This window comes from Motacilla alba, chromosome 3, assembly GCF_015832195.1.
Source record: "Motacilla alba alba isolate MOTALB_02 chromosome 3, Motacilla_alba_V1.0_pri, whole genome shotgun sequence".
Taxonomy (NCBI): Eukaryota; Metazoa; Chordata; class Aves; order Passeriformes; family Motacillidae; genus Motacilla; species Motacilla alba.
This window is the reverse complement of record NC_052018.1, coordinates 108,413,194-108,425,887: the sequence shown is the minus strand read 5'-3', so window position 1 is coordinate 108,425,887 and position 12,694 is coordinate 108,413,194. Positions and strand designations below refer to the sequence as shown.

Genomic DNA, 12,694 nt, shown 5'->3' with positions numbered 1-12,694 from the left:
ATACACAGTGTTCAGCTCATATTATATTCAGTTTAAAAAAAAAAAATCTGAAGAGTATCTGTTTTGGTTTTGGAGTGGTAAGCATCCTGGGAGGATATGTGAAAACATGCATCTGAAATAAACAGAATTTCTGCTGATTTGGATCTTAAAAATATACAGAGGTGTTAAGGTAAAAAAAAAGTCCTCAATTCACAACTTAGATAATGATTTGCCTGTGAAACCCTCACATACTTTTTTTGCGGCCATTAGAAGTCAAACAATGAAAACTGCTGCTGGCTGAGAATTGGTTTGTGGGATCTTACCCAAAAACACCTTTATCTGAAAGCAGCCAGAAGCAACAGTGCTGAAGAAAGGGTCGCCGGCTGAGTGGTCTGGCCCCAAAAATGCTCATAGGTGCTGTGACACTGAATGTTGTTCTAAGACTCAGATCACAAGAAGTGCTGTCCTACCAGGCTTTAATAATAATATAATTTTTTGTATGTGTTAGGATACATATGGGTATTACTGCTGACCATTAAAAAGCAATCCAGCCCTTATCAATCTTGTTGCTGTTAGCCTCACCAGCTTGATAGATTTTGCCATTTTTTCATTTGAGGGCAGAACTCAGTGGTTCTTACGTGTGTGCTACGAATTCATAAAGGAGAAGAAAAGGTTGTGTGTTGTTTTGAGGGGTTTTGTTTGTGTGGTTTGAAGGATTTTTGTTTGTTGTGGTTTTTTCTTTGTTTTGTTGTGCCTGTGTGGAGCTTTGAGCACAGCCACGAGTTACATGATCCCTTCCTCTGTGCTGCTTCAAAATTATTTCAGGTTTCCATGGAAACTGTGGAAATGTGATCAAGTAAATTTCAAAGCAATTTCCAGGCACTGCTTTTGGATCCTCTGACAAATAGCAGATGTGAAAGAAACCTCTTTGCCATCTTGCACAGCTGTAAAAATCTGCATGGTTCATCTGTGGAAGTGGCACTGCCTTGTTGAAGGGTTGAGGGCAGAAACCCTGAGCCTTCCAACGAGCCTGGCCCCAGCCAAGGGGACTGCAGCTCTGGGGAGGGATTTTCTCTCCCAGCAGCATCCAGTTGCTATGGGATCTGGGGAGGCACTGCTTCTGCCTCCTGTTCCTATAGCGGATCAGTCACATCCAGAAACCTACTGAGTTTCCCGAGGCTTCTGTGAACAAACGTTGTGATGACCCCTCTTTATTGAGATGAAGGATGGCTTGTGCTCAATATTCATCTCCAAAACTTCCAGTGGAAGCCTGTGGGAGTTCAGCATTCATAGGGATAGAGCTCTCTCACTTTGCATGATGTTAAGCAGCACCAAGTGCTTTAATAAACAAGACCAGGTGGTTGGAATGCACACTGCAGAGGTGTTCCTCTTACAAGCAAAGCAGATGGTGTTTTTCCTATTTGAAAAAATCAGGTAGTAGAAATAAAGTGAGCCGAGTTGCCAAAAAAATAGTCTTCAGTGAAGATAGCAAGGAACGATTTGTAGACTCTAGAAATTTAGCTAGCCAACATACCCGTGGGTGAGACTCGTGCATTTTTCTTGGTGGAAAATTGTTTCTGCAATTGTTTCTGCCCCATGAGCCCTGAGGATTGCTTTGATGGCAGGGTGAAGCAGTTTCTGTCTCTGTGCAGAAGGGTGATGCTTCTATTTACCTGGCTGGTTTGGTGTTGATTGTGTGGCTCTACCAAGTACAGTAGATAAGGATCAGTCGTTTGAAGTGTTGCCACTTGCTAACGTTGCTAATTGATGGCTCTGGTCTGGTTTGAAGCTGGATCCAGCCCTGGCTGCTGTGTGAGAGGCCACCAGGAGCATGTCTCAGACTGATCATGCTTTTCCTAGTGCTTTTACTGACAAACACAGGAAGAATGCTACATATGAAGTCAGGGCACCATAGGATGAGAAGTGTGTGTGTGAAGGGTGTTTATATGGGAAGGAGACCCAAAAGGAAAAAGGGCTGGACACAAGAATATGATAATTGAAAGAAAAAAGCAAGAAAACAGAATAATGCTTGTTTGGAGGGGGTGTGTGTGTCTGTGTAAAAACCAAGAAATAGTATGTGATTTAAAAAAAAAAAAAAAAAAAAAAGGAGGGAGAGCAGGGAGAAAAGAAAGAGGCTGTAGTCTGAAAAAACCACAGAAGTACAGGCAAAGAACCTGGGATGGGCATATGGTTTAATGAAGCTGTAATGAGTCACTGTTACTAACAAGAATGTCTGCTGCTAATTTGGGTAAACGTGTGACCTGGCAGTGACACAGCCTCTCCTCTGTGTGCTCTCAGTCCTTGTGCTCCTCAGGTCCATCTGCCTGCTCTAGGCTCTGGTCCTGCCCCACTCTCCTGCAGGGATGGCACAGGAACATTCCCCACCGTGTTTCCCACCACGGTACAAAATAATTGATGTAACTTAAGAACTAATGTAAGCTGTGTTGCCATAAGGATGCTGAGAAAGGAAATTAGCTTTTAAAGTAAAAATTTGCAGAGAAAGTGTTGAGCAAAGAGCTTTCTCTGTTGACACAGTCCGTACTATGAAAATGGAGAATGAGGGTTACAGAAAAACTGGAGTAGAACAAGAATCAAAATAAGTCCTGAGGTTAGCAGTTACAGTGCTGTGTGCATACAATTGCCAAAGAACATGGAACTTGATGACAAAGCTGTATATAAGCTTGTGTGATGAAATCTGAAGCTGGACAAACACAGCTTGGTTTTCATTTATAGTTTAAAGCCTGTAATCTGTCCAGCTTCATAAAGATCCTGACAAAGCTGAGCCAAGTTTTACGAAATCTTCGTTGAGTTATAGTTTCCAATGGAAACTATGCAAAAAGGACAGGCTTTAATGCCAAAAGAGACAAAAATTATGATTTTGACTATGTTTCACATTAAGTTTGGGAGTTAAAGTCTAAACCTAAAGTAAAATAAAACTTGCAGACTTCCAACCAACAAAATAAAAACTTTAATAGACCCACAGCTGTTTTTTGTTTTTGTTTTTGTTTTTTTTTAAGCTATCTGTAGTCTGTCTCTGTGGGTGTGAGCTTTTTTATTTACCACATTGCCAGAAATGACAAAAATATGGATTCTGCTCTGCCTCCTGTTTTCGTGTTAACAAACATCTGGAAACTCAGCTTGTGTAATAAATGGGCCTTAGAAAGTAGGCTTTGCTCTACAGGGTCTCTTCAGGGAATGGTTGTGTTAATGCTGGCTCTGCTTTAGAGGGGGAAGTCAGCTGGATTTGTGTTTTCCTGTTGCAGATGTTGTGCTGGAGAAGGCCATGCATAAGTGCATTCTGAAGCCGTTGAAGGGTCACATTGAAGCGATGTTGAAAGAGTTTCATACCACAGATGGTTCCTGGAAACAACTGAAGGAAAACCTGCAGCTGGTGCGGCAGAGGAATCCTCAGGAACTGGGCGTGTTTGTCCCAACACCAGACTTTGTGGACGTTGAAAAGATTAAAGTCAAGTTCATGACTATGCAGAAGATGTATTCACCTGAAAAGAAAGTCATGCTGCTGCTGAGAGTTTGCAAATTGATTTACACTGTTATGGAGAATAACTCAGGTATGGTGCTTCTGGTAGTTCAGGTTCACTGATATTTCATACCTGTCTTTCAGAGGAATCAGCCCATCTCATTCGGCAGACAGCCCTACTGCTGAAGCTCTTGTAGCTTCTCCTTGCCCTTTTGAGAGGAATTCTTGCTCTCTGCTTCTGACCTGCTCTCTCTGAACTATCTGGCTGCTTATCTTAAAAACTCAGTCTGAAGCAGAGTTGTTGTCATGGATGGAGTATGAGCTTCAGGCAAAGTTGATTAGAGAAGCTCTCCCATGGTGCAGGAAGGACCCTTGTGCTTTCTGAACTCCTTCTCAGAGAGGAGCTTGGGTACAGCTGGATTAAATCTTAGCCCTGACTTTGTCAATGGTTTAAAATCCAAAGAATTATAGAGGTGTGATTGAACCTTTGTACAACTTGGTCCTACAGGATTAAGGATGACAAACCAGATACAGTCATATAAAAATGAATTATTTATTAGGATAAATTATTAGACCAATAAGATCTTAATCTGAATTATTTACTATACAGTGTAGAAGTAAAAACTACTAGTATAGTCTAGTATAGTATAATGCACTATTTCAAACAATTATAATAAAGAAATTACGTTAAAGCTAGCAAAAAGACCCAAAACAATTACTGAGTAGAGATTGATGTTTCTTACTGAGACTGAGGACCAGGGTGGGCAAATCTCTTTTGCTGGGCCTCCAGGAGTGGCCGTGAGGGGCATTCCCACCCAAGGGAGGAGTCTCCACACGCACTCCCAGAAAGGAAATATTAGATCCTGCTGTTTGAAAGCAGGACTGGACTTTTAGAATACAAAATGATTGACTGCCAGCCAGATGTCTCCACACCAGCTGTGGTTTTTAGACAAGGATACTTTATTTTATTTGCCACATCGCTGTCAGGCTGTTTAACTTTGGGGTTGATAAGTCAGACTGGGTTTAGCAAAATTCAACACCAAAAGCAGCATGACACCACTTCTTAGTTCACCACTGATAACTTTGCAAAACAGGGCATTGTTTTACCTCATTCCAGGCAGAGCATCCTACAGATGTGAAGCAACTGAAAAAGAGCAGCTTACCTTAACTGTAGGCTTTTGAAGTTGCCTGGCAGAAAGGCTTGCTATTTTTGGCTTGCTGTGCCACTGAATGTTCTCATTTGGACACTTTCTGTCATGCTTTTGGAACAGAAATGACATCTATTTCTGCACTGCAGCAAGAATCCAAAAGCACCTTTGAAACCTAAATACTGAAATGGCACTACAGTCCAGTTAAGACCTGCTGAGCAGTCAGTGGTTCAAAATGCTGTGCTGGATGGCATGAATTTATAGGTGCAACTCTGACATTCTCTCTTGCACACTGCTATGACAGGTCATGAGCTAAGGTGTAGCAAAGCTGTGGTAGTGGGAGATTTTTTTTCCCCCTAAGTGAGTAGAAGCTGCTGCAGGTGCTTGGCAGTTTTCTTTCTAAGGAAGCACTGCATGTGCAGCTGGGTCTGGTGCAGATCAAGACACCTACTTTGTCTGGAGATTGGAAATGAATGGTGAAAGCTCGTGGCTGTTAAAGCCCCCCAGGTATTTTTACAAGATTTAGGACTGAGCTCCTGCCCAGCTTATTAGTGAGTTTCAGAATTCTGCATTTTAAAAATGGATATAGGGATCTTGGCCTGAAGTTCTGTAAACTCATCTCTCTGTACTGTGATGTTATTGCATTGAGTAAGGTATTTTCAACACGCAGAAGGAAAATACTGAGAGGCTGCTGCTGGTCCAGTGCTGCACTGGGAGACTCGGGCTGAGATGTGGCAAGTGCTCATTGGGCTGTCTTATTTTGTCATGTGAAGTTTGTCAAATGTGGCATTGAGCCAGCAGCTCTTTGAATATCTATACTTCCAGCCAGGTAAGTGTGGTAGCTGGAGCGTGTGCCTCAGCTGGTGTCACTTGAGTTTCACCAGAGCTGGAAGTCTGGGCAGTTCTGAGTGACCTTCACATCCGTTCTGCAGTGAACACTGTTTTGCCCGAATCAGAGATTTGGCCACATTGGGATTTCTGAACAAAAAGTCAAAATGCAGGAAAAGTGGCAGGAGCACAGACAGGCCTAGGTGCAGCACAGTCTTTGTGGATCACTGTCACTCCAGCCCCTTAGAGTCTCTCCCTATCTTTCTTGTAGGCTCCCTTCAGGTGCAGCACCTGGTGTTTGTAAAACACCTCTCTGGTGTTTTTGACAACTGTCTGTCAAGGAAATGAGTTGAGTTTTCTTGTCAAATCTAATAGGCTTTTACATTCAGACTTCTCTGCTGTGGGATTCATACTCAGAGACTGGTATTTGTGTCTGAATGCTTCCAGAAAGTGGATGCAAGGGTATTGGATGTATAAAGAAAATGCCTATTCATCACCTCTTAGGCAGTGGAAGCAGTGCAAGTGAAGGTCAGGCCAGACTGGCATGGCAGCCTTTTCAGCAGTTGAGCAGTTGAGCTGCTGCCAGGGTGAGCCCAGTCTCTAAATTTCCCTTGCATGCCTCAAGGTATGCATCATGAGATTAGTGCTTGTTTGAAGAACAGGATTGAGCTTGTCTCCTGTACAGTGAGTGTCAGGTGATGTTCTCTTTGCTGCACATTGGTGACTTTAGGAGGTTCTGGAGTAATACAGATATGCTGGGTAGAGAAGGCACAAAAGAGTGTTTTCCTTTCAAAAATGGGAACTGGTAAAAAAAAATGTGGTTTGTCTCTCAGTGCCTGTGTTCCCTTCACCCCAGGGAGGCTGTATGGAGCTGATGACTTCTTGCCTGTGTTGACATATGTGCTAGCCCAGTGTGATATGCTGGAGCTGGATACCGAAATCGAATACATGATGGAGCTGTTGGATCCCTCCTTGCTGCATGGAGAAGGTAATCTATTTCTTTTTACTAGAAATAGAATTTACTAGAATAGTCCTGCCTGAAGGACTAGTGAGGAGGGGGTGTTCTCTTTGAGTAGGAATCCTGTTAAGGGGAGACCTAATGACAGTGATGTTGATAGTGTAACAAGAGAATGTCATCATCAGTTCCATTGCTGGGTAGCTTGCAGAGCACAAGCCCCAGCAGCTGGAAAATCTGCTGCTGTGTTGCTTTGTGAGCAAATACATTGTTTCCAATCCATTTCGACTCAGCAGGCAAACACATGCACTGTGCAGGTGCCCAATGGCCTTAGCCTTTTGTGCCTGAAAATCCTGAAAATTTCCTGAGAGGGTTTATGGGGCAGCAGCACTCAGCAAATTGTGAGGCACATAATAAGACTTGGGTTATGTTCTTTGTGAAGACCTCTGGGGGACTTCTTTGCGCCTTTGCAGAAGTGCTTTTGAGAATATTGCCCCCTATTAATGATGTTTGTTTCTTCCCAGTATTTGCTTCTCACAAAGTATTTTTATGAGCTCCAGCAGTATGTTTCCTGAGGCATTTCTTGAGTGAGGGCTAAAGTCTGCTGGAGGCAAGGAAATCTGTCTCCTTGCTGTTTCCATGGTAGTATTTTTAACCTAGAAGTTTTCTGCAAGGTCCTGGTAGGCCCCAGAATCTAAAACGTTTATGAGGAGATTTGAAGGCTCTTGCAGCCAAGCTTAACTGTGTGTTTGGGTATATATGTGTGTTTCCTGTTCCTGCTATATCCTGGCTTTTCATGTATCCTCTTGCATGCCATTATGCCTGGGAGAATTCATGCCACGACTCCTTCAATTTGGCACTAGTCTGTTCCTTGCTTGGCGTACAGAGCATCCTTGAGTGCATTGTTAGGAGTCATAGCATGGAAAATATTTGAGATGTGAAGCTGGCAATCATTAACATACTTGAAAAGCAGAAAGGTTTACTGGACTATTAAGTCTTGTTGTTTTGAATGCAGCAAAGAAAATCTGTCTGTTGGTTGGCCTGTCATTGGCACTAGCTCAGCTCTGCTGTGCAGAAAAAATTGTGTAGGGCTTTGGGATTGTGCATTTCAACTGTAATGTGTTGTCCAATTTGTCTAATGGATAGAATGCATGAATTGCATGAATTTTATGTGTTCATCTTGTTGCAAAGCTAAAGGCTGAGAGGGGAATGCTGTCAGTAATACAGAAAATACTACTGTGGGCATCCAATGCATCTCTGAATGCCTCTGAATAGACTGTGCTCCTAGCTGAGCACTCCCACCCAAATAGTTGACTTTAAAAAGAAAGGACAGCATGTCTTTTGTTTTCCTGGTTGCTGCAGACTGTTGCCTCCTGTTGAGACTCTTTTACTTTGTCATCCACAGTTTCTTTTGTACGTTGGCAACTCTGTTGTGGCTTTAATTTGTTCTCTACCCATGTAATAAAGGGGGAGTGTGCAGGACTGTACACACCATCACCTGAATAAGTTGGACATTCTGGGGAATGCTAAGAAGGTGATAGATCAGTTGTTGTTTTAAAAATAAAGGCAACTCTTTGGGATAATTCCAGAGTACAAGTCTCACACTCAGTTGTTGCTTTTTTGCCACTGAGGGTGGTTGCTTTTAAGTTGATAAACACTGTTAGATTGTTTTTTACTTTGTTTCAACAGCCATGTTTATTTCATCTACCTCTGAAGCCTGGGAAGAAACCAAAACACTGTTAGAAAATTGTTTGGAATAAAGCCAGTGTTCCAAGATTGGAGGAGTAAATACTCAGGAGTAAAGTAGTTACCAGAGTTGTTGGTTTTCCTAGCTTTTACAGAGATGGGGAAACTGAGAGGCATTTTAAAAGATTTTATTTTATTATCAGTCATTTAAAGAAATGGCTTTCCTCAGCTGGGGTGGACCCAAGGCTCCACTGTGTAATATGGAGCACGTGCAATCCCTGCATGTCTCTGAGCAGCTGAGAACACACCCTCCAGTGTTGTGCAGGCCAAGGGAGGGTTCTCCTTTTGTGTGTAAATATTCTGGCAACTTTCATATCTATGTGTGTGGCTGGGTGCCTCTCTGTGTGTATTTATACATATCTCAAAGAAAACTGCCTGTACTTGTGACTGTGACCACTCTGAGAAGCTCTTCCCTTGCTGTCCTTCACAGGAGGCTATTACTTGACAAGTGCTTATGGAGCACTTTCACTGATCAAGAACTTCCAGGAAGAACAAGCTGCCCAGCTGCTCAGCTCAGAGGCCAGAGATACCCTCCGGCAGTGGCACAAGAGGAGGACAACAAACAGGACAATACCTTCAGTTGATGATTTTCAGGTAGAGCTTAGGGCTGAAATAGAAAATGGGATGATTGTGTTGCTGGAAATTCTTATTTGAGAGGTATCATTTGTAGCAAATTCCCTTGGTGCCACAAGTGGAGTGAAACAGTGCTGAGATTACAGCTGGCAAATTTGCCTCTTGGAAGTCTTCGCACTCACTTTTTATCAAACAGTTTCATTATGATGGTCTGAAGAAAACACTAAATAATAGAGCTTTCTTACCTTCCCTTTTAAGTCATGTGAAGCGAGGACAAACTGGATTGTATCTTAGACTCAGCTTTATTGTTCAAAAGATCAAATCCAGATTTCCAGGATATAAATCAGCCCAGCTGCCCAGTAGCCAGTGGTGACATAAAGCAGGTAGCAGAGAGGAGAGGTGGGAGAAATGTTCCCCGACAGTTTTGAAGTATAAGCAGGCAGCAGAGTTAGCAGAGTTCTGTGATATGGATGTCCTTACATTTGTTTGTGTTTTGTTTTTTTCTTTTTTGTCCCCTGTGTTTTGTACTGCTCTTCCAGAGTAGGGCAGTACCTTCAACTGGAGAATAACAAAGCAGTGGTTATCACTTCATCTTCTGAACCCAAGCCTGCATCTCTTCCATCTGCTTTGGACTGACTGTTAAGGTGCAGCAGTTTGTGAGCTGAAAGAGGGGAGGGTGTTGGAATTGGGAAGAGAGGATTTACTCCTTGGAGTTCAGCTGTCTGCAGTTAGGAAGAGGAGAAGCGATTATGAGCAATTCCAGTGCCCAAAGCCTGTCCATCTCCCTGGGATCCACGTTCTGTTCTCCTGACCTGTACTTAGGTGTCAGATTGCAGCAGCTGGAGTCTGTGTTCTTTCTGGCAAAACTCTGCACTTTCCGTAGGAGCATCCAGCACCTTAATTTCTGCTGGGTGAGGAAATGACAGAAGATTCTTTCTGCAGGATTTTGTAGGAAGCTCCATCTTCTCTTTCTGTGCAGGTGAACTTGGTCCAGGCTCAGTGTTCACTTGGATGCAGGAAGATGCATGGGGCAGGGAAGAGCTGGCACCAAGTGTGTTCAGTGCTTCTTCTTCTGCTGTCTCTTTTAAAAGAGAGCCTCAAATTAGTGGATCCCACCACCCACAGGATGTGCTTGGCACAGATGCAAGTGTTTTGCTGTCAACTCAGAATGGCGATTTTCTCTCTTCTCTCTCTGAGTCTTGCAGTCCTGAAATGGAGCACCTTGCCTACAACCAGCATGGAACATATCTGCAGCTCCAGTCATCTTTCTCCCAGGGAAACAGGGTCTGGCCATGGCATTTCTGTGCTGCAGTCTCACAGCTTTGCTGGCTCTTGGGCCCTGGAGGCTGTCTTTCCATCTTGCCTAAATGGATGGAAAAGCAAAAACCCCAGTACTTGGATGAAATACAGCTTTCTGGGCATCTGTAAAAAAACTTCAGCCTTTCCTTCCAGCAATCCTGTCCATCTAAAAACTTGTGCTGTTCAAAGCATGTCTTGTGTGTGGTAGCTTAATTAAAAATTAAATCTAGTGTGTTTTGCCCTATTTAGGGCTGGTTTTTTTCTACAAGTTCTTCAAACCAGGTAAAAAAAAAAAAAGGCTTAGTTCTGTTCAGTCAGGTTCAGTCCCAATTTTAAAAATCTATTGCAGAGCTTTAGTGTTCAGTCTTCGTGGTATCAAGAAATACTTGATTAGACAAGAGTGCTCTTTGGAATTTAAGTCATTGGAACGTTCTTCTCAGTCCTGCCTTTTAACAGCTTGTTTCTTTGAGAGGTAAACTTCTACCACTGGGATTTCACATGCTTAATTTATTCAGCATACAAACCATGGGTGCCAGCTCAGTCAATAAACAACTCTTTCTCCCTTTAATTTTTTCCACCTCCTTCAATCTTACAGCATTTTAGGCTTTAATTCCAGCTATTTTTTTTTCTTTTAAAACTGTCTCTGGTTTAGAGACAATTTTAGGAGAAAACGCTCTGGAATTAACATTTTCTCTGAAGAAAATGGGTTTTGGTATTCCCTTCCCACCAATATGAAAGGAATTTCTTGGATGAAAGTGACAAAAACCATTTATTTAACAAACAAAGTGCCCAGAGGGCAGGCAGGGAGAAAATTATTAACTGTTAGGTATTGAAGCTCCTCGCTGCTGGTGGATTTTGAGTTCCCTCTTTAGCTGGCCTGGCCTCCCCCAAGGTCTAGAGCCAGGATGCAGCATCCAGCTCTCACCAGTGGTCTGGTTGTCAGACCAAAGCTGATCCAAGCAGTTCCAGAGGAAGCCACAGAAGTCACTGGAGGATTGCTGTTGCAGTCCTGGGAAAACTTCTTGCCTCAGCTAACTAAAACCAAGGTAGCCAAAGCAGAAGCGTGACTCCCTCCACGCCGCAAAGCCAAGCACACGGGGAGCGAGTGCCTAAGCACAGCCCGTGCCAGAGTTCTGCCAGCTCCCACCCTCCCCTGGACCCAGCCTAAAGCTCCAGGACCCATTTCTGGGCATAAAGCAGATCATAGGAGAATACAGTATTATCATAAAATCACTCCAAGACAAAAGCAAACAGGAAGCAGATGAAACTGTATTTCCCTGTGGGGCCTATTTAGAACGTGTCCATGTTAGCAGAGTTGTGGGCGTGTGACAGTTTCTACAGGAGAAGAGATCCAGCTTTTGCCTCAAGATCAGGTGCATTTACTCAAATGGTGCAGAGTAAATTTTCTTTCTAAATCCCTGTAAAAAAATGAAATGCTGTCCTGTGAAGCTGGGTTAGGCCAGGCTCAGACACCAGGCTGCAGCTCACGGGATGGCCATATTGTCCGGGAATCACCAGGGTGTGTGTCACAGCTGGAGCAGGGAGAGGCTTGCTTTTTGTTGCTGACTTTTCAATTTTCAGAGGCCAAGGGTTTTTCGAGTGCCTGATGTCTGCTTTCTTGTTCACAGAACTACCTTCGTGTTGCATTCCAGGAAGTTACCAGCGGCTGTACGGGAAAGACTTTGCTAGTAAGGCCATATATCACTACCGAAGATGTGTGTCAGCTTTGTGCTGAGAAGTTTAAAGTGGCAAATCCAGAAGAATACAGGCTGTTTCTTTTTGTTGATGACACCTGGCAACAACTGACAGAGGATACCTACCCTCAGAAAATCAAGGCGGAGTTGCACAGCCGTCCGCAGCCCCAGGTGTTTCACTTTGTCTACAAGCGCCTTAACAGTGACCCATATGGGGCATTTCTTCAGAACAGCCACGACTCGGCTGCTTAAAACCAGCAACCTGTCATTTTTATATCTGCTCCTTGGTAATCGTTGCAAACATCTTTGTTGGCTGCCTTCCTTAGGAGCTAAAACATGTCTTAAGCCTTAAGTGCCTGGTGAAACACGGGCTGATGTTTCTGATGTTGCTTACAGGACCCAGGCGCACCGTGCACGTGGCCAGTTATGCAGAATATTCCACCATCATGTCTTGAGGAGACAGCCTATGAGGCTGCATTTCCTGTGCCATGGGCTCTTTTGCAGCATATTCTACTGTGGCCTTTCACAGGTCTTGGCTGTAGTGTGCAAAATATGATTTTCTTACACTCCTTGTTTCCCCAGCTGTCACTTGCATTTGAATCCGTGTGCGAGACGAGTGCGTCCGTGAACTGGGGTGAGCTCAGTTCTGCCAGCAGGAGTTTGACAAGACTGTCCGATGCAGGGCATCAGTTCACTCAGCATTACCTGGATGGTTGCATCCTTGTCTAATTTTTTTGATTACAGAAAATCTTCATGTTTTTATATATATATATATATATATAAAAAATAGATATTTTATAGCAGTTGCAGGTAAACTGTCAGGGTTGGTTTTTGAAATATTTTTTTAACTAAAATATTCTATAATTATGCATGTGATTTTTAACATTTAATACACAAGAATAAATCTCTTGCTGGTTTTAGAGTCTTGCATTGATAGCCTGTGTGGTTTCTCTTCTTTACCCGTTCCAGGAGAATTCTTAGGAAACCTCTGTAC

At 43.2% G+C, this 12,694-nt stretch overlaps 1 protein-coding gene across 1 annotated transcript in view; it reads left to right on the top strand.

Annotated features, from left to right (window-relative positions):
* RIN2 (Ras and Rab interactor 2) overlaps positions 1-12,024 on the top strand; it is a 60,630-nt gene extending 48,606 nt beyond the window's left edge. Inside the window, 4 exon segments of the mRNA XM_038133169.1 lie at positions 3,243-3,548; positions 6,290-6,421; positions 8,565-8,728; positions 11,635-12,024. Coding sequence (XP_037989097.1) covers positions 3,243-3,548; positions 6,290-6,421; positions 8,565-8,728; positions 11,635-11,952 — 920 coding nt within the window. The 3' untranslated portion in view covers positions 11,953-12,024.
* The last annotated feature ends 670 nt before the right edge of the window (positions 12,025-12,694 follow it).